This window comes from Neovison vison, chromosome 9 (genome assembly GCF_020171115.1).
Source record: "Neovison vison isolate M4711 chromosome 9, ASM_NN_V1, whole genome shotgun sequence".
In the NCBI taxonomy this organism is placed as follows: Eukaryota; Metazoa; Chordata; class Mammalia; order Carnivora; family Mustelidae; genus Neogale; species Neogale vison.
Window position 1 is genome coordinate 7,753,524 of NC_058099.1, and position 21,380 is coordinate 7,774,903.

The following is a 21,380-nucleotide window of genomic DNA, read 5'->3' on the forward strand; positions in this document are numbered from 1 at the left end:
GGTCGGATCAAGGCCAGGAACTTCCTGAGAGCCGGAGGCGGCGGGCGGGGGCGGGAGGAGTGGGGTGCGAACGCCAAGTTCCCGCACCTTGGCCTTGGAGTCCCCTACCCGTTCCCCACGACCTGCTCCGCGTGATTCTCTTCCCGCGCGGCTAGGGGTGGAGGTGACCCCAGGCTGGAGCCCCCCAGGGCGCTCCCCGTTCTCTGGATGCCCCCATCAGCCCCATCTCTTTCTTCGGCTCGGTCTGGGTCCGGCGCGCGCCTCAGGGCGTCCCTCCTCGCTCTCCCTCTCTCCGACTGGTCTTTGTCCGGGTCTGGCCCGCAGTCCCGGCCTCCCCCGGTCCCCCGCCCGCAGCCCTCCTGTCTGCGGCGGCGGCGGGGGCGGGGCTCAGCTCGGGGGGCGGGGCCGGGCGGGGCGGGGCGCGGCGCGGCGGGCTTGCTGCGCGGCGGGCTGGACGCTGGGCGGAGGCGGCGGTCCGGACCGACGCGGCGGGGCTGGAGCGCGGGCAGAGCAGAGGCCGCAGCGAGGGACAGCGGGAGCGGGCCGGGCCGGGCTGCATGGCGCCAGCGACGTCTTCCTGAGCGGCGCGGGCAGCGACGGGAGGCGGGCGGATCGGGCCGCGGCTCTTCCTCGCCATGGGGGACGTGCTGTCCACGCACCTGGACGACGCCCGGCGCCAGCACATCGCAGGTGAGTCCCGCGCGGTGTAGGGCGCTGGGGGGTCCCGCGGGGAGCCCCCGTGCCACGCCCCCAACCCGGTCGGCGGGCGGCGCAGGGGCCGGGACAATCAGGCCCCGGGCAAGGCGGGAGTGGCTGGGGACCAAGTCCTGCCTCCGAGCTCGTTCCCTCCACGTTTGGGCGCTCCTTCCTGCCCCCTTTGAACTCGCCCTTCCCCCTCCTGAGGGAAGTCGAACCTCCCCGTCCTCTACTGGAACCCCCTCCGAGCCCGTCCCTTCGAATCCCCAGCACACGACCCTGAGGGAGCTATGGCCCACTCGGTCAGTGGTCAGCGTGTCCTGATCTTCCCCACTGTCCGGGTCCCCACCTCGTCCTGGCCCCAGCCCTAGTACACGTGGCTGAGGCTTCTAGGGACAGGCCCATCCATGCCTGGCCTGAGCCTGTGGGGTGCACAGGAGGGGTCGGTCAGAACCCCTGCCCTTTGACTCAAGCAGGGTTCTCCTGCCCGGCAGGCGTGTCCAGGGCCAGAGCCCAGCCTCCTCAGCCCCCTCCTTCAGCCACCCCTGCTCCCAGCCTGTCACCGCACTGTGGCTACTTCTCAGAAGGGCAAGGGACCCCAGGCTTCCTGGGGAAGCCCCAGGGTAGCAGCAGGGTCTGGGGTTCCTCCTCCCCCTACCCTGGAGAATGGAGAGGTGGGGTGAGAATCTCAGACTGCCTGGGAAACTTCGGTTTTGTGGTTCACCTCTCCCGCCCTGGGTGAGGCTGCCTGGGTGGAATCCCAGCATCTGTTTCCCAGCCGTTAGGTCGTAGGGAAGTCTCTTAATGGCCTGGCACCTCAGTTTTCTCCTCTCTGAAATGGGGTGAATAATTTCTTATTAATACGTTGTTGAGAGACTATTTCATGTAGCTTGCTTAGCGCAGGGCCCTGCACGGAGGAGGCACCCATGCCCGGGGTGCTGGTCTGCGTGGGGTGTGGGGTGGGTGCAGCTGATGGAAGGAGTTATCTGTTCCCCGCGTTGAATTCACCACTCCCTGTCCAGTGAAGCCGGAGCACTATGTCTACCTCCATGTGTCTTGATGTGTCCTGCGGTCCTGTAGCGTTTCAGCAGCTGTGTTCTCCCTACTTGTACTCCTTGAGAAGAGGGACCAGGTGTCCCTTAACTCTGTGTCTCCAGGACCCCATGGTTGAGGACAAAGAGGGTTCTGGGAAAGGGTTGTCCAGTGACTGTGGCACTGGGCCTGGAGTTCCCCCTTTGGGCCAGGCCTAGGCCCCGGGCACAGGGGTGAGCATGAGGTAGAAATGAGTCAGACCCTCTCCAGCCCCAGAGCAGCAGGGGGTTAAGTCCCGGAATAGCCTCCTTATAGGACCGGCCTGGACTCTGGGAGGAGGAAAGCCAGGCGGAGTCTTCCTGTCCCCTCCCTGGCGGTGGCAGCCTCCTGGGGCTCTGTAACAGTCCATCCATTCACGACCTCCTGTTGGGGCCCCTCACTCGGCCTGGGTGGGGTGTGCTGCTCCTTCTTTGGTGGGGTTTTTCCTTCCCCCACACCCAGCTCCTGCTCTCCCCCTTCTTCCTACCTCCTGGGCTGCGAACTGCCAGCATCCCCCCCCCCCCATTTTACAGGGGTGGAGACTGAAGCCACAAAAGGTGAAGTGTCCTCTCCTGGACAGGGTTGGGTTTGTTCTGTGGATACTAGGCTGGGTGGACGAGGGCTGTGCCCACTCAGCCTGCTGGCCCCTCTTCTCAACACTTCAGGGCTATTAATAACCCTCTTCAGATGCCTCAAATTCCTGGTCCAGGCTCACCTGGGGGAGCGTCTCAAGTCGGGGTTGGGAGGTTGGAAGCCCGGCAAAGACTCTATCTAGCCCCCTCCCAGGGAAGCAGGCCACCTTAGAAATTTCTTCTGGAGGGAATGAAGGCTAGCCTTTGGCACCCCTGGCGATCTGTGCACCCTTCTCACCCCACCCAAGGAGCCGTGAGCCCTTTTGTGCCAGACAATTAAAATTCCAGAGCCCTCCCTACCTGGGGCCACCCCTTTGGAGACGTCAGCATTTGGGATGGCCCTTCCCACAGTGCTCTGGGCTCCGAGGCCTGTTGGGGTTCCGTGGCTTGATGGGCGGGCGGCTTCTGCAGCTTCGTGCCCACCCTGCGCAGGTGAGCAGGTGAATGCCAGCCGGCAAGTCCTGGCAGAGGTCAGGCTCACTCCTGCCCACGGTGGCATTTTGCTGCCACGGTGCCTTTCATCCTGGGATTTCAAAGCCCCTGGCAAGCAGGGGCTTGTTCTCAGAGTAGCAGCCTCGTGGGGCTGGTGGCAGGATTAGTCCCTCCTACTTTTCGGGAGGGAGTTTGATGGAGGAAAGAGCCCTGACCTGGGAGCCAGGAGGCCTGGGTAGCCTCAGGCAATCACTTACTCTCTCTGGGTCTCTGTTTCCCTAGCTGTGAACTGAAGGCTGTAGGCGACCTGATGGCTGAATGAAGTCCTTTCTGGTTCTAAGAGTCTCAGGGTCCCAAATTTTCACCTTGAATCTCCTCCAGATTTGGGCCAGCTCGGGCTTCTGATACTGACTCCACATTCTGTTAGCTGATGTGAACTTGGGCCAGCATCTTAATCTCAGTTTCTTAATCTGTAGAATGGCATTAATAGTAGTTTCCTGCTGGGCTCTGTTGCAAGGATTTAACGAGGTAATGCTGGTAAGACTAGTGCCCAGTGCTTTGGGGTACAGCAAGTGTTTAGCGAACAGTTGCCGTTTTTATTCAGAATGCTCATTTATTTTATTTTATTATTTTTAAAGATTTTATTTATTTATTTGAGAGAGAGAGAACAAGCAGGGGGAGTGGCAGGCAGAGGGAGAGGGAGAAGCAGGCTCCCCACTGAGCAGGGCTCCATCCCAGGACCCTGAGATCATGACCTGACCCGAAGGCAGACGCTTAACCTAGTGAGCCACCCAGCCCCTGACAATGGTCATTTACTGTGTCATTGATTCTCCAGTGGGTGAGGAGAGTGGCCAGGTGTTTGGAGTGTGAAGGGGGCAATTGTCGCTGTGGTGTAGGCCCTGTTTCTCTGAGATTGTCTGGTCCCTGCTGGTTCCTTGGATGCAAGAATCGGCCAGGGTTTTCAGAAACCTTGAAATCCACGTTCCTTGTGCGCTGAGAGATGTGTGACATGGATGTAGCCTATCTTGAGCGGGTGTGCGGGGCTATGATGGGGCCCGACTATGACTAGGAAGGAGCTAGGACGTGGGGAGGTGGGGGATTAGGTCCACCCCCACCTCCATCTGGCCCAGAGGACTGGGCTGGGATGAGAGAGCGGCAGTGTCTGGGTGGCCCCCGTTGGTGTTACAGGAGGGATTCTCTGCCCCCAAAGCTAAGATAGAATAAGTAAGGGAAGATCTATGGCCATACCACCCTGAATGTGCCCCATCTCGTCTGATCTCAGAAGCTAAGCAGGGTTGGGCCTGGTTAGTACTTGGATGAGAGACCACGTGAGGGAGCAAGCTCACTGTTGCTCCATAGGATCTGGGTGATGTGCCCTTGGCAGGAATCCTAGGATTGCCTGGGGTTGGGGGGGGCCTTCTACCTCTAGGATAGCCTTGAAGGACTCAGCCCTTCTGGAAATTCTGTTAGCCAGGATGAAACTGTGGGAGCCAAGGGAACCCCCCCCCACTCCCCACATACATAAACTGTCCATAAGATTTATTATCTGAAAGGACTGGTAAGGTAGTTTGCCAGAACCTGTGCTCTACCCTTCAGCCAGGCTCACCTTTCCCTTGCTAATTCTTTTTTAAATAGCAGCTTTATTGAAACATAATTTACCTGCCAGGCAATTCACCCACTTAAGTATACAGTTCATTGGGTCTTGTGTGTGTGTGTGTGTGTGTGTGTGCGCGCGCGTGTGCACGCGCGTGTGAATTTTAGAATGCTTTCATCGCCCCAGAGAGCAATGCTGTGCCCATTAGTGGTCACTCCCCTTCCCCCAGTCGCCCCCCACCGTGGGCGGCCACGGCTCGTGTTGGCTGGTCACCCAGGTAATGTGTGCACCCACCACGTAGGAATGTAAGGTGAGAAAGTGTCCTCCGCTTCGCTCCCACCCTTTGGGAGAAACCACTGGAGTCTGGTGCATCCCCGCGTCCAGACCCACGTCTCTGTGGACACACGTGTTTAGCTCTGGGTGTGTGGGCTCCGGTGGTATGTGTCTGTGGCCGGACTTTTCTTTCACTCTGTCTGTTGCAAACATCTTTCTGCGTCGCAGCCCGTGAGTTGGCCCTGTTCTTCTGCAGGTTTCCTTCTGTGCGTGGTGCCGTTTATGTGCCCTATTCCCCCCATTAACGGACACTGGGGTGGCTTCCAGTGTTCTGCGGGAATTCGTGGCACTGCCCAGACCTCGCATGCGTCTCAGGCCAGGTTCTGGGATCAGAGAGGCCTCAAAATGGAACCCCCGGGTCCCATCGTCATGTAGTGACACGGAGCCTCTGAAAAGGCTGTAAACGGTTGGAACTCCCTCCCCCTGGTACAGTGTAGCTCAGTACTAAGTGCGATCACCCTTTCTGACAGCTGGATACGAGAAAAAGGGAATCTCGTTTATTTATTGAGCAAAACGAATAACGCCTTTTTCCGAATTGATTTTGCAAACCTACCTCTCCACATTTGGGAAAGGGCTGTGGGTCCCCAGCGTAAAGGGAAGAAGGAAGGTGTCCCCTTTCGGCCACCCTGTCCCGCAGGTGCATGGCTTCCTAGTCCCCGCCCTGGGGCTTTGCAGGGAGACCAGACTGGCCGGAAACAGTGCCCAGCCCCAGCCCTGCCTGGGCCTCTGCCCCTAGCCAAGGTCTGGGTCAGCCCCTGGGGGCGAAGTGTCTGGGGATTCTGTTCTCTTGTTTCGATCTAATAGAACGCGCCTTTTGTTGGCGTTGACCCTGTCCTGCCCCTCCATCCAGCCTCCACTCTGTTCCTTTCCCGTCGCTGGGCCTGAGTTCTGGCCTCACCCCACCATCCGTCCCCCACACACAGCCAAAAAGACCTTTCGAAGCCCAAACTGGGTCATGGTCCCCGCTGCCTGAGAAATGAAGTTTAGAGACGGGGATGGGACTCACTTACCACTGCCCTGTGAGCACTGCTCCATTTTTTAGCAGTATTTCTTTCTTTCTTTCTTTTGTTAAGATTTTATTTATTTATTTTGACAGAGAGAGATTGCAAATAGAGAGGGAGGTGGGGGCGGGGGTGGGTGGAGAAGCAGGCCCCCTGCTGAGCAGAGAGCCCCGATGCAGGCTCAATCCCAGGACCCTGAGATCATGACCTGAGCCAAAGGCAGAGGCTTAACCCACTGAGCCACCCCGGCGCCCCCATTTTTAGCAGTATTTCTCCTCCGTGTTTATTGTTCCACATTGCTGAGACCATGACTCAATTTTTGCTTGCTCCTTTTCACCAAACGACTTATAATAAACATCTTTCCTGCAGGCATTCCCAAAGGCATTCCCCAAGGCCACATCCGAACAGACATTTTTGTAGCCTTACCCCTAATGCTGGTTTCTGCCATGTCTCACGGTGACTGGACATTTGGTTTTTCGAGGCAAACTGAGTCACTGTATTTGTTTCCTTTCCTGCTCAGGTCAGATGCCCTGCTGAGGACAGACTCATGCCCTTGACCTGCTCTCCCCCAGCCTTGCTTCCATCAATCTGGGCATTTTGAGGGAGGCTCCTTTCTGGGAACCTGCAACACCTCTGAGTGTCTTTCCGGCGGGAACAGGTTGCAAGGGGCTATCTGTGAGCAGGGGACAGGGGCTGATGACATTGGCCTTTGGGTGTGTATGACCACGTAAGTCTAGCTGCTTCTCCCGCCTGTGGCCTGCAGGGACTCCATGGATGGGTCTTCTGCGAGAGGGTGGTGGCCGCTAGAGCAGGGAGGGGCTGTATCAGGCTCTGAGCAGTACCTGTAAGATTAGCAATCCTTTAACTGAGCATTTACTCTGTGCCAGGACTTCCTTTGCCTGTATTATCTCTCTGAATCCCTACCCTCAGTGCCCTATCCCAACATTTAAAGGTAGGGCAGGGCAGTGGCAGGTCCAGACATGGGAGTCCAAGGCCTTAGCTGTTAGAACCATCCTCTGCTGTGATGAGATGGTTCCTGGTGTCTGGCTTGGGCCTGAGGACAATGTGGAAAAGGCCCCAAAGAGAGGCCAGCGGTGGGGGCAGAGGGCCTGGGAGGGGAGGGGAACAGGGTGGCGTGTGTCAGAGGCTCCCGTGGGCTGCACAAATAGATCCCTCCCGACATTACTCAGTCTGAGACTCAAGTCACTCTGGACCAGTCCCGTTGTGCGCGGCCCCCTCCTCCGCCGCAGGCTCAGCTCGTGACTCACAGCGGGTCTCCCTGCAGGCATCAGGCATCAGCTTGTGGTTGCAGACATTCCTGAGCCGCTTTTTCCTTTCCCCCTGCCCTGCCCCCATCCACTTCCCTGCCTGAGGACCAGAGGGTTTTTCTCTAGATAGTGCTGGGCAGAGTTTTAAAGAAAGAGGAAGGCAGATCCCTAGCTTTAAAACCCTGCCGGGTGGAACAGAACCACGCCCCTCTCTGGGTAGAAGCTTAGGGCCTGAGTCACAGAAGGGCTGTAATCTTCTGATCGCACAGATTTAAAACTGGAAGAGCAGGAAGTGCCCACCTTGGCAGGGCACCCGGATCCACCCGCTGGGAACTGTCCAGGTTTAGGGATGCACTCCCTGTGGCCTACAGAAGTGAAGGGACCTGCCTGGTGACAGAGTGGATGGTGAGTTCTAAGCGGGGAGTCGAGAGGTTTGAGGCAAGGCTCTGCAGTCAGACTGCTTGGGTTTGAGTGCCAGCTTTGCCCCTGGAGGGGCTGGTCATTGGGGCAAGTCAGTTACCATCTCTGACCCTCTGTGTCCTCCATACTAGAGAATGAGAGCACTGCCTGCTTAGGGCACAAGGTCAGGAGTGGCGAGCTCTGGACGGTACAGCATATAGGGCCAGTGGGGGGCGAGGACATGGTGCTCTTAGGAGTGTGGCCCTTGGGACCCGTGTCAGGTGGGTCCTGTGACCATAGATACCTTTACCCTGTGCCATGGACCCCAGGAAGGAAAGATAAAAGAGAAAGACACCCACCCCTTGCCCGGCCATGTGTGTCTAGAGCTAGGCCTGTGGGTCTCAAGCCTGGTCCCACTAACCATTTGCTGTGTGACTCTGGACCAATGGAGGGACCTCTCTGCCTTTTCTCCCCATCTGTGACCCAGTATTGACTCATGAGAATGCTCCACCGCTGAAAATCTAATCTTTTCTTTTCTTTTCTTTCTTTCTTTCTTTAAAGATTTATTTGTTTGGGACAGAGAGATACAGAGATAGAGAGCATGAGCAGGGGGTAAGGGGCAGAGGGAGAGGGAGAAGCAGGCTCCTCGCCGAGCAGGGAGCCCGAGGTGTGGCTCAGGACCCCAGGATCACGACCTGAGCCAAAGGCAGCTGCTTAACTGACAGAGCCACCCAGGCGCCCCTGAAAATCTTTTCTTAGGGGTCTCAAGGTGACTTCCAAAGGCAGGGCTAGGAGGGTTTTGATGTTAGGAGTCAAAGTGGAAGATCCCTATGGTGCCCGGGAAACCCCACAAAGGTGTGATGAGCTCTGCCCCTGGACGCACTTGGGCTTTCTTTCTTTTCTTCTTTCAGTCCGTAGCTACTGAGCTCCTCCTACTGTGTGCCAGGCACTGTACTGGGCACCGGGGACACGCTCATGCATGCTCTTCCGTGGCTCTTGCCCACGTGGAACTTTCTGGCTGGGTGAGCAAGGAGTGTTCTCAGAAGGGTAGATCTTCTGTGGGAAGGTGTGAGACGGGGTGGCTTAGTGGGGAGGGGAGGGTTGAGGTGACATGGGAGGAGCCAAGGGGCTGGCCTTGGAGGAGAGGGGACTGTGCCCCGAGGATCCTAGGGAGGCTTAGGAGGGAAGGTGAGAGGAAGAGAGCCCAGTGGTGAGGGATGGTCTTGACCAGCGTGATGGGTGTGGAGCACGTCAGGGGACAGTGTATATGGGGGACACAGAGCAAGCAGGCCTCTGTGACGGTGATGTGCGAGGCTGGGGAGATCTGGTGTCCCCCCTTGTCAGCCTTGTGTGGTTGGTAGATCCCGTAGATGGTTTCATTAAGGCAGCCAGTGGTCCTGCAGCCTCTGCTCCCATTCCTCCGATGACGGGAGACTCACGTCCTTCCTGCGGCTCTAAGTATGAGAACCTTCTTCCTTTCCAAGGACAGAGTGGGAAGAGGGCTGGGTCTGGATGCCAAGGACCTGGTTTTGAGACCCTCCCTCAACTACCCTGGCATTTGGCAGGTGTCTTCCCTTCTCTGGGTCTCAGGTTTCTTATCTGTGAAGTGAGCATAACGGTAGCCCAGACCTGCTAGGTTGTGAGGGATCGATGAGAGATGTGGGTAGAGCTCTTTGCGTTAAGAAAACCCGGCTTCTGTTGCCATTCGCCCTTGCTGTGTGTATGGTCCATGATAGGACATTCGCCCGGGCGTCCCTCCTCTCCGTGCGATCCAAAGTGCAGGGCGTGGGCTCCAGCGGGTAACTGGGCGCCCAGCTGGGGCAGAGGAAGAATGAATTGTGGTCTGCAAAGTGTGAAGCCCGCTCTCCCACCCACATATCTGTGGCCAAGCCAGTTGTAGCAGCTGTCCAGCCTCCTCACGCCTCATGCCGAACAGAGCTGTTTGTGTCCAGCCAAGTTTGTTAAGCCAGAATCTTCTGGAAGAAGTGTCCTTTGGGCAGAGGACTACATACTCTTGTGCTCCACCCACATTTAATCACCCTACCGGCCGGCAGCCGTTTGTGGCTGGTGCCAGGTGACCTTTGTCAGGTCCTTCTCCCTCTCTGGCCTTGCTTTGCCTATCTGTGTAATGGGTCACTAGGACAACTTTGTGCCCTTTTAGCTCTGACCGCTTGGAGCCTGTGGGCCGTGGGCTGTGTTGAAGGGGAGGGTGTGATATTTACTGCATGATGCCATCTTGCTGTGGAAGGAAGCGCTCTCTCTCTGAAAGCTGTCTTATGCCGGGCCTGGCTGTGGTGGTGGGCATGAGGCACGGGCATGAGGCGCTGACATGAGCCTTGATCTCACGGGACTCACGCCAGCCACAAAGTTTCCATCAAGCTGGATGTGATGTGGTTTCTGTTGCAAAGACAGAGGATCTTTATGTTTTCCAAAGTGCATATTGGTTTAAACCACTTGGTCAGCCCAGCTCAAGAGGCAGCATATCTGGCCTTGACTGAGAGCCCGCTGGCTTCTGACACCAAGAGCCCTGTGGCCCGGGGCAAGTTGCTCTCCCCTTAGAGCCCGAGCTGTCAGTAAAATGGGAAGGTGAGCCCTGCCTCTGGGGTGTGAAGCTTCTGGGAGGCAGTTGTCCCTGGCTCGTGGAAGGCGCTAGGCGAATGGCAGTTCCATTTTAGCGGAGTTTGCCGGTGGGGTGGGGAGCTGTCATTTGCCCTGGCCTACGGGGATTTCGGGGGTGACGTGGACATCCAGAGGGGGAGGGAGCTGACAATTGTCCTTCTGTTTCACTTTTTGTTTTTGCGTTTTTGTTTATTTTTTGGAAGGGTTCCCTGGTGGGAGGTGGGGCGGGGAGAAGAGAGAACAAGGCTTCGACTTTGGGAGGCTGGGCCGCACTGGGCTGGGAAGATTTGCCTGAGGTTTGCCGGTGGTCCCCTTGGGCCACCGCTCCCCCTTGCCCTGAACTTCGAGCTTGCTGATGGGCAGGGTCTGCTTTTCTTTTTCTGGCCCAGACCCTTCTTCCTCTTCGCTGGAAAGGGCCCTTTGCTCTCACCTACTTTTATTATGACTGAGTAAAACCGAAGTCCAGAAAGAGCAGAGGACATATCTAGCGTGTCCGAGGCTGCAGGCTGGGTGGGAACCCAGGCCCCTGTAGGCCCCAGCCTCCTGCGGAGTATTCTCCATCCCTGTCCCTATGGACGGCCCCAGACTGGTCAGGGAAGGAGTGGTTGGCCTGGGTGGGGCTGGAAAGGTTATAATTTGGAAAACCGAGTAAACAAACAAGCCCTCGGTGAGAGAGGCTGCCCTCTGCTAGCCTTACAGATAGGCCTGTGTCTGAGGAGACAGCCCGGGCCTGTCCCCATACAGACAGTGAGGTGTTGTGGTGGATTAAAAATGGCAAAGCTACCCTCCCCTCATGGCCCCACTCCCATATTTAAGGCTGCCGGGAAGCGGGGAGGGGGGGCCGCTGCCCAGCCTGGCCACAGGACAGCCCTCCCGGCTCAGCCCAGCAGTCACGGCTCCTGGGTGACTTTGGGCAAGGGGCTCCCTCCGGGGTCTTGAAAGTGCAGCGGTCCCTTCTCTTCAGGAGGCTGGCGAGGGTGGGGGAGGATTTGAGCTGGTGGTTGAGCCCCGGAGCCCGCTGTACACTTCATTTCTCTGTGGCTGGAGGCGGGGCCCGCGCTGGGAGCAGAAGGGTGACTTTCTCAGTGACCCGAGAGTCAGCCTGCTCCTGGGAGACAAACTGACAATCCGAGGCAGGCCACAGCGGGCCGCGCAGCTCAGCTCTCCTGTTTTCTCGTTGAGATAGGGGCAGAAGCCAAGAGGAGCTACTTCTGGGCCTTGCCCTGCCGTCTGGGGGCTGGGCTGCCTGTCCGGCCAGCAGCCCCCCAGGGTGGGGCCCAGCACACTTCCTGTGAGATTAGGGGCAGAGCCTCTTTGCTCTCCTTCCCTTTTCCTACGTCCCCGCTGTGGCCTCTAGACTCCCTAGCTCTGTGCCCGGGAGCTCAGGGTAGCCTCCATTCTGAGCCTCTGTTCTCCCCATGGTGCAAGGAAGGGGTTGGGTGAGGACCTCTGGGAGGCTCTCTGGGTCAAGTTCCAGACTCTGAAAGGCCTTGCAGGACCCGTAGACGACCCCCAACATCCCCCTCCCCACCCCTCAGCCAGGAACACCCTTCCCTGGGTCCCGCCCATGGCCAGGTGGCTTGGGGTCCCTCCTGCAAGCCTCTCCTCAAGCAGTTGTGGTAGATTCTTGTCTATGGTATGAGGACCGTGAGGGCTCAGTCACTGTGGGCTCCCTTGAGGTAGACGGTGTGGCCTCACAGGTCAGAGCGTGTCCCGCCAGCGGCTAGCCAAATATGCCCTTAGGACGGTTGTTGGCGTTCTTTGTGCCTTCGAATCATTAGCTGTAAATTGGGAGTAATAATAATAATACTTCTCCAGTTAAATTACATTACGTGTGTTTATAAATTGCATTTATGCACCCTTTAACACAGTGCTGGGCACAGTAAATGCTCCATAATCAATAGGTATAATGTACGTGTATTAATTTGTTTTCATTCCCAAGCAGTGACTGAATGGTAAATGTCATTATGAGGTTTACGGTCTTACAGCCGAGGGGCCCCGAAGCTGTTTGGGTGAAGGTTCCGGTGGGTGGAGAGGGTGCCTTGGGTTGGGGGGTCGAGGAGGTGGGGCAGATGCGGGCGGGTTCAGAGCCCCGGCTGGTGGTGACTTCCCCTCTGCCCATCTGGAAGGAGTGGTCCGGGTCCCACCGCCGCTGTGACCACAGGCCTGGAGTGCGTGCGGCGGTGCACGGGCTTCCTTCCTCCAGGCGTGTATCCCTCTCTGTCTGACTCATGCCTCCGTGTCTGCCTTTTGTTCTTGTCCTTGAGCCCCCGGGGGTGAGGCCAGGAGAAGCAAGGGCCCAGGGATTCCCTGGTGGACAGGCGGACCCTCTCTGCAACAACCCCTCCCCATTTCATGCAGTGGAGGGGACACTGGGTCCTGATCCTCGTGGTGCCCCTGCCGACTCACGGGGTGTCAGGCGCCAAGCGTGCGTTGCCCAGTGGCTTCCTCTGTGCTTGGCCCCCGAATCGAGTTTACCCAGGCCCTGCCTGTGTGGAGCTCAAGGCTCCGCAGGAGAGACGCATTCAACCAATGGTTACCAGTCACTCATTAATTAATTATCAGAGGGCAAATCGTGACCAAATGCCCATCCTCCTCGCCAGCTCGCTGGCGTGCCAGCCCCGTCGGCTCTGCGGTGCCTCCCATGTGCCCTCCGGCCACAGATGAGGAAGCAGGTTTGTGGTGATTGAGGGATCCTCCCAGTTCCCTTTCCTTCTTGGTGCCTCAGTTTCTTGTCAGGATAATGGGCCTGAATGGGAGAGGTGCTGCTGCTGGGTGCACACGGGGCCTGGGCTGTGCCCTCGGTTTGAGGATGATCAACACCAGCCTCAGGGATTGCAGAGCTGCTGTGCTGACCTGGCTTTGTGGCCCCTGGAATCCTTCCTCTGAGCATCCCGAGACAGAAATGGGGGTACGGAGGCCACCGTGATGGAGGGATTGTGTCCTCTAAAGGCTGTGTGGGCAAGGGCTGCCCCGGGGAGGGTGATCCTCCTCAGTTCCCACCACCAGTAGGAGCAATGGTATAAAGATGGCCCCAAGCCCCTGGTGAGCCCTGGCCGGCCATTCTGCACCAAGAATTTACCCGAGAGTAGCCAGAAGGTTAGATTACGTTACAGATTACGTAGATTACGTTAGATTACGTTGTAACCTTCGTTACAACGGGGTGGGGGGGGAAAGGGGGGGAGAATCAGTGTCTATCCACAGGTGATGTTCAGTGGACCAGTAAGAAGCCACTCACTGGCTGGACTTCAGAAAGAGGCTCCCCCTCTGCTCCCCCAGGTAGCAATAGCAGCACATGTTCGCTGGGCGCTGCTCTCTGCCTCCCTGGGGACCACCTGTGGCCGTGGATGGCGGAGCAGGTCGGGGTTCAAGCCAGAGGTGGTGGGTTGACGACACAAACGGGGTCCCTCTCTGTGCCAGGCAGGGAAGGTTGGTGTGGGTGGAGCCCGTGAAGTGGTGGGGAGTCAGTGGGTGCCTGTCCAACGGGGGCAGTCTGCCACCCACCCGGCCTCCAGCCCGCAGGTGTCCTCACTCAGCGTTTCACCAGAACGCTGCTCTAGGCCCACCAGGTGACGTGCGGGGCATGCCGGCTGCCCTGGCTGTGGGCTGCCGGGGGATGTGTGGGGCACGCGGGACCACTTTTGGCTACGTTTGGGGCTTTCCTCGGGCTGTCTTTCTCAAGACCTTAGCGCGCCGTGCCTCAGTTTCCCTAACTGTAAAGGCCATACGCAGCTACCATCCTGTGATGCCTATGCCCGGTGCCTGGCACATAGTACCCTCAGAAGAGATTTCTGCCCTCAGGGCCCAGTGCCCCCACCAAGGGAGTCTTCACTTTTCAACTCTGAGCTTTCTCAGATCTCCGGCTCTTGTTATATAAGCAATATCTATGATCAAAGAAAAATTAGAGGGGCGCCTGGGTGGCTCAGTGGGTTAAAGCCTCTGCCTTCGGCTCAGGTCATGATCTCAGGGTCTTGGGATCGAGCCCCGCATCGGGCTCTCTGCTCCGCAGGGAGCCTGCTTCCTCCTCTCCCTCTGCCTGCCTCTCTGCCTGCTTGTAATCTCTGCCTGTCAAATAAATAAATAAAAATCTTTTAAAAAAAAAAAAAAGAAAGAAAAATTAGAAAATAAATAGGAAGGAAGTGAAAATTGCCAATAACCCGAACCACCCAGAACTAATGATTTTCAGGTGTTTCCTGATGCACAATCAACAGTGGGTCCTGGGCATCTGCATACGTGCTGGCCCCCAGCAGTGAGTGGGATGCTCTCAGAATATTCCATTATGCCCCAACATAATATGCGATTAAAAAATTTTTTTATTAATTTTTTAGTTTTTTTATAATCATATAATGTATTTTTATTTCCAGGGGTACAGGTCTGTGAATCGCCAGGTTTACACACTTCACAGCACTCACCATAGCACATCCCCTCCCCAACGTCCATAACCCACCATCCTCCCTAACCCCCCTTCCCCCAGCAATCCTCAGCCTGTTTTGTGAGATTGAGTCTTTTATGGTTTGTCTTAAAATATATTTTTTAAAAGATTTTATTTATTTGTTTCACAGACAGATGCCACAAGTAGGCAGAGACGCAGGCAGAGAGAGAGGAGGAAGCAGGCTCTCTGCTCCAGAGAGCCCCATGCGGGGCTTGATCCCAGGACCCTGGGATCACAACCTGAGCCGAAGGCAGAGGCTTCAACCCACTGAGCCCCCCAGGCACCCCTAAAATATTTTTTAAAAATTAAAAATTTTAATTTTTTTTTATAACAGAGAAAGAGAGAGAGAGTGTGTGCACACACGAGTCGGGGGAGGAGCAGAGGGAGGGGGAGAGGGACAAGCAGACTCTGCGCTGAGCACAGAGCCCAACACTGAGCTCGATCTCAGGACCCTGGGATCATGACCTGACCTCAAACCGAGAGTCAGAGGCTCAACCGACTGAGCCCCCCAGCCGCCCCCCAGATAGTCTATGTTTTTATTTGCTCAGCCAAACTCCCATTCCTGGGCATTCCGGTCACTTCTGTTTTTCATTGGTGTAGACAGGGCCATGTTGGGGAGCCGTAATCACTTCTGTGGGATTAATCTGTCGATTGCACATTGTTTGAGGACCTGGTCCGAGCCAGGCCACGTGTGGGCTGTGGGTGCTGGATGGGGAGGCAGCCGTGGTCCTCACCCCCTCACCGGCCCCCTTCTGGGAGGACAGACCCGACGTGGGTTGGGTTCCTTAGCTGAGGTGGGGGCCAGGGTGTCTTTGGGAGCTGGGGAAGCAGCAGTAATCCAGACTTGGAGAGGCAGGGCAGGCTTGTTGGAGAAGGGGGAGTCTGCTTGGGGCTAGAAGGGTGCTGGAGGAGGAGAGGGTTTTAGGCAAAGCAGCAGGACGGCTAAGTCCCAAAGCGGAGAGGGAGATAGGTCTTTGAGGGAACCAGAATTTCCCAGAAATTGGCAGTTTTGCTCTGGTTCTTGCTCCCTTAGGAGCCACTGCACCAGGCACCCTACCTCGGTATTGTTATGCAAAGTGCTGCCAGGTCTGTATCTCCCTGGGGCTGGGATCTTCTAATGAGGGACACAGAGGCAGGGTCATGTGCCTGCCTCAGGTGAGACCCAGGCCTCCTATCTCTCTGCGTGGTGTCCCCACCAGCCTGGACCCGGCCCAGGCGGCTCAAGTGAGGGACCTCCTCAGCTCCGGTTTCCCAGGCCCTTCGCAGGTGCTGTATCATTTGACAGAATCTGCTGGAAGAGGAAACGGAGGATCCCAGCTTAGGTGACTGGGCTCGGTTTGTGTGACGGGGGTGGTGACCTGGTCTGCAGCTGATATGTGACCTTGAGCTGGCCTGGCCGGCTCCTGACCCAGCCCTGGCTGTATTGAAAGTTTCCCATGACGGTTGGAGGGCCCCTGGCTAACACTTCCCCTGGGGCCAGGAAGGATCTGTTCCTAGGCCTGAGCTGACCCTTCCAGAAAACCCTGTTCTCTGCCTGTGTCTTAAAACGTCTGGGAGACCCAAGTTAAGGTCCTCTGGTGTCATCTCACAGGCAGGGACAAATATTTATGTGCTGGGTGCTCTGTGTGGGGGTACATTGCGAATGGGACAAACAGGGTCCCTGCCCTGGTGGGGCGAAATGGACACTTGGCGGTTATTTATTAAGTGAAGTTGTGCTGATGGCTAACGGGGCTTCTGACCCGAATTGGGGAGTGACTGTGGGGGACAGTCCTTTCCAGTATTCCCGCTTGACAGGTGGAACTTGGATCAGTTTGATCAAGACCCCGCCTGTGCGGTCCTGTGTGGGGTGGGAACACTTTCTCAGGCCACAGCTGGAGGGTCTTGTGGGTCTAGTGCAGAGGAGTTCCGCCTCTTCACTGGACAGACAGGACAGCCAGGAAGGGTGAGGGACTTGCCTAAGGTCAGGTGGCAAGCAGGTGCCAGCCTCTGGGCCTGCCATGCTTATCCCTGCATCACTGGCTGGAGCCTGTGCCTGGAGCCTGTTCGTCACCACCTCCAGGAAAGACAGCAAGATTGTCCGCAGCTGACTTAAGGGATCCCAGGAAAAGCAGACATAGAACTTGGACCTGCTGGCTGAGAGCAGAGTTTCCCATGCAGCACGGATGGGGTCAGGCAGGCACCTGGAATGAGGAATGCGAGGCTGGCAGGGCATTTGTCCTCATACCTTCCCCTCTGGAGCCTGAGGAGACTTCCATCTGGTGACCCAAGGGTGCGGCAGGTCCTCCCTCCTGCTGGCTCAGAGGCAGGCCCACAGGAGTCTTGTGATTTGAATAAGCTTTTCATCTTCTATCTGCATAAAGCCTGTCCATGCTGAGGGACCCTGGCATTCCAGCCCAGGATTGGGTTTCCTTCTGACCCAGCAGCAAGCCCATCAGTGAATTTTCATATTGGCTCATCTTCCTCCTTCCCTTCTTCCACCCTTGTCTCCCTCCCTGGCTTTGAGAAGGCCAGTGCTGGTGCTCTCCCCTGGCCCCCACCTCCCTTGCTGTCGGGGACCTGGCTGGTGTGTGTGGGGGAGCCCGCAGTGTGTGCGTGTGCACTCATGTGTGGGGGACAGATGGCCGGGCAGGGGGTGTTCTGGGTCCCCAGGCAACTTGGGAAGAGCCTGACTTATATTTGGGGAGAAGCATGTTGGCATCCGATGGGCCCTGGGCTAATGCAGTGGGCGGGATTCGTGTCTCTGAGTTTTTTTAGTGCTTTTCCAGAAGGGCTGGGCCCCAGTCACTGGCATTAATGAGTGATTGATTCTCATTGGAACAGCTGCTGGGACTTATCGGACTCTTACCAACAGTCAGGCAGAGTGCCAGACACTTCTCATGCATCGTCTCATTTTGTTCCCACAGCTCCTCTTCGAGGTGTGTTATTTTTCTCCCCGTTATTGATAAAGAAACTGAGGCTTGGGAAGTGATAGGAACAGAGCCGGTCTGTCTGGTCCCAAAGTTTGTGTTTTTATGGCTCACCTTTCCCCTGTTGACAGTCTTCTCTACAGCCTCCTTATGGCCGTCCAGCCTCTGCTTGCATACCTCCATTGACAGGAAGCTCTCTAGCTCTTGGGATGACCTCTCCCACACGGGGCATCTGAGATAGAAAGCCCTCTCTGGAGTTCTGTCTTTGCTTGGTCGCTTGAGAACAGGTTCCAGTTGGGCTAGGTTGTGGCTATGGCTCAGTTTCCCCAGCATCTGTTTTCCCAGGGAATTTTCCAGCTTTTTTGGGGGGGAGAAGAGCTAAGTCCTCCCTCCATTCTCTTAGCAGCCCCTACCTGGTACTCGGCCCTTTACATGCCCTTCATCACATACTGAGCAAGCCCGAGCGAACTGGATGTTGAAACTCTAGAGGTATTTTCATTGCATTGATCAGGACCTCTCAGTCAATGCAATGACAAGAAAAAAAGAGAGAGAGAGAGAGAGAGGAGAGAGGTATAACTACAAGATATCAAGAGAAAACACACATGGTCTTGCCTTTGGGGAGGTCAAAGCACTTTTCCACCTAGCTTCTCCCTTAGCTTAAAAAAAAATTTTTTTTTTAATTTAAGTAATCTCTGCACCCAGTGTGAGCCTCAAACTCACGACCCTGTGATCAAGAGTCACATGATCTTCTGACTGAGCCTGCCAGACCCTTAGCTTTGTCCCCCCATGAGGCTTCCTATGGGAAGCGGAGGCTCAGACAAGGAATTCACCCACCTGCAGTGCCACGGAGTGGAGGGGCCGGGGTTGCCTGAGGTTTAGCGGTGTGTGGTTTGTCGGTATTTGCTTTCAGAATCTTCATTGATGTTAATGTCGCTGCTTCCCCTTTCTGATTAGTTAACCTCTGAGGGATGAGGGCCCAGAAGGATGGGACCCCAAGCATGTCGCCTTCCCATCCCCTGAGTGGCCCCCTGAGGGACCGAGTAGCTGTTGTTTTGCCTTTGCTGGTCCCCATTTCATGGCGTGGCACACATTACGGAACACTGCCATTTGTACAGGTGGACACACCATGGGACCCCTGAGCTTGTGAAAGGCCCTATCCACCTGAACACATTTCCTGGCCGTCCACACTCGGGCAGAGGGAACTTCTTTCCATTTGCTGTTATTGTTATTGATAATACAGGACCCTCTCTGTCAGGATCTATAGAGTACCTCATTTCTTTGAATCCGTAGGATAATCTGGCCAGGTGGGTACTGCTGGTCCTCCCATTTTACACCCGAGTAGAGTATTAGTCACCTGCCCGAGGTCCTACAGCTGGTGAGCAGTGGAGTCAGTATTTGAATCAAGATCTGATTCTGGGAGCTTGACGCCACAGAGTTCTGTGAAAGTACTCTTCTTGACACGGAAGGTATTCCTTAATATTTGTGGAATGGATTAATGCTTTCTCGAATACCCGAATTTATGCATTTCTTGAGTCTTCTGATTGGCACACCCTCACTGCCCAGCCCTCTCCCTTCACCTGGTTTCCCTGTCTTCATGGCTTCCGTGCACCATTCCTTCTGGAAGTCTTCCCTGACCCCACCGGCTGCATTAGCTGTCCTTCCTCTGGGTTCCTGTAACTTCCCATGCTGCTCCCAGTTGAGGTTTACTGTGCTCATTTTAGGTTTTGTGACTATCTGTCTCCCTCGTTAGATGGCAGGGGGTTTGTCCAGTTCCCTCTGCCCCATGGTTGATAAATGAGGGTGACAGGAAACGTTTCTTGGCTACCACAGTAGAGCCCCTGAGACCCTCACCTGACTTTGGCTCTGCCCCATTTCGGATGGCCCTGAGCCATCCAGCCATCAGGCTGAGTCCTGTCCTCAGCTCCTGCCCCTCGGAAGCCGATGGGGACGGGCCGGCTGGTGATGCTGACTCCTGGGGGGTCCTGGAGGAAGGACCCCATCAGGAAGGCCTGCCTGGCCATCTCAAGATGGTCCAGCTCCAGTCTGGGCACTGAGGGCAGAGTCGGTGGCGGGTTCTCAAACAGGTCAAGGACAGCGCGTGCCGTGGCGAGAGCGCCCGAGTCCTCAGTCCGGCCTCGGTGCTCCGCACGTTGGGCTACGAGCAGGTGTGCGGTGAGGAACATCTGGGCGGGGATGGTGTGTTGCCACCGCTGCCCTGCAGCCTGGGGGCAGTTTGGACAGGTGGCCAGGCCCCAGGTTCAAGGGCTCCAGTGGGTGTGGCGGGGATGAAAAGAAGGGAGTGGAGGCGGCGGAGGATGTTGCTGAGAAGGCCACAGGAATGGGTGAGTGGGGGTGAGGGGCCGGAGGTTAGAGCCCAGCCTGACGACGACAACTGTCAGAGAGAGAAGCCAAGTGTTCCAGCGCACAGAGAGGCGAGGCGGCTGGAGCACGGAGCTCTGCATCTGTCTGGTTCCCAAGCCAGGGCTGTCCTGGGGCAGGAGGCTGGGGGGGTGGGTTTGAACAGGGCTGGCACAGTGGGAGGCGCTGGCCTTCCTGGCCTTCTTGGAGCTCTGGGGGTCCTCCAGGCTGCCTCTGACCCTCCCTTTGATCCTTGTGTCCTGGTTCCCTTGACCTGGGGTGCGGCCTCAGCCGTGGGCAGTGCAGGAGCCTGAGGCTTGCTCCCCTGCGTGGAGGTGGTGGCCTCCGTGGCAGGCACAGCGCTGGGCCCCTGCCGTGGGCCCAGGGTAGCTGTGGGTAGGCCCCGTCCTGGCCTGACTGGGGCGGGGGCGAGGGCTTGGCCCCCTTCTCCAACCTCTGCAGCTTGGCGCGGTGTTCTTGGGTTTTGGGCTCCCAGAACAAGCCGCCAATGGCAGGCTGTGGGCACGGGCAGCGCTGGGCAGGGAGGGAGGGCCTGGAGGGGATCAGAGGGCTTTTGTTTCCCTGTTTGTGTCAAGATGGGAATCGACTTCCTCCCACGAGCTGCCCAAGGGATAAAGGAAAGGGCAGCCCCGGGTGGGCGGGCCTTCAGTCGGCCTTTTTTCCTTTCTGGCATTTCCCTGGGGCTCCCTCCAGCCACCTGCCTCCTCCTCGGGCCCTCCTGCTTCCCAGCACGCTATTCCTCCAGAACCGGGTCACCGAGCCTTGGTTAAATATTTGCCAACTTAGAAGAGCTATAAAGGCAGCTTGGCGAGAAATCCCACCGCCTTGCCCCAAAGTTGCCTTCACGATGGAGGGGGAGGCTCCCCAGCCAGTCTCTGCCCTCCTCAGCCTCTTTCCCGGGCCCACCACCTGACCCTGGATGGCCTTCCCTCGGGGGGCGCCTTGCCCACTCAGCACTTGTCGGTCAGGCGCGAGCGGGGGGCCGGGAGACGGCGGGGAGCGAGGTCTCCGTGTGGGGAGTGGGGCGGAAGGAGACTTTCACAGCAGTTGTGAGAGGTGGGGGGTGTGCGTGGTGGAGGCTGAGGGCCCCGGGCCTGTCTGGGGTTCTGAGGAGGTGACGTTCCAGTGTGGGGAGGAGGAGCAGGAGACGGCCAGGCCGAGGGGGAGCTCTAAGAGAGCTCTGAGGCCGGAGACCCCAAGACCTGAGCTCGTTTTCTCATCTAGGCCTTAAACTCCCCTGACTTCCTCCTCTTCACACTGCTCTCACGAGGAGCCGGGCAACAGACAGGACTGTGGGACCTCTCGTTGCTCCTTCCTCATGGCCCCAGCCTCAGTTTCCCCATTCGTCCGATGGAGAGCTTACATTTTATCTCAGCAGGCCCTCCCCAGGTGCCGTGGCCTGTTGTAAGCATACGTCACTGGCCATTAATAAGGGGACACTCTAGGGCAGAGGTTCTGTTGGTGCCAAAGGTTAAGATAAGAGCGGTTTACCTTTATACTGCTTACCCAGCCCTTTAACTATTAGCAACCAAAGCCAGCATCTCCCGAGGACCCCTTGTCACCAGTTGAGGGGTGTGTGTGTGAGGAAACATTATGCCCATTTTCCAGATGAAGAAAC

At 57.0% G+C, this 21,380-nt stretch overlaps 1 protein-coding gene across 2 annotated transcripts in view; it reads left to right on the forward strand.

The window, feature by feature from the left end:
* Window positions 1-487: 487 nt before the first annotated feature.
* Window positions 488-21,380, forward strand: part of NIBAN2 (niban apoptosis regulator 2) — a 51,546-nt gene continuing 30,653 nt past the window's right edge. The window contains exon 1 of one of the 2 annotated variants that reach the window (XM_044264855.1): window positions 488-690. In XM_044264855.1, the coding sequence (XP_044120790.1) occupies window positions 636-690 (55 nt within the window). In that variant the 5' untranslated portion in view covers window positions 488-635. Of the gene's footprint in view, window positions 691-7,359; window positions 7,433-21,380 lie in introns of those variants that run through there. The other variant, XM_044264856.1, reaches the window with a different exon arrangement.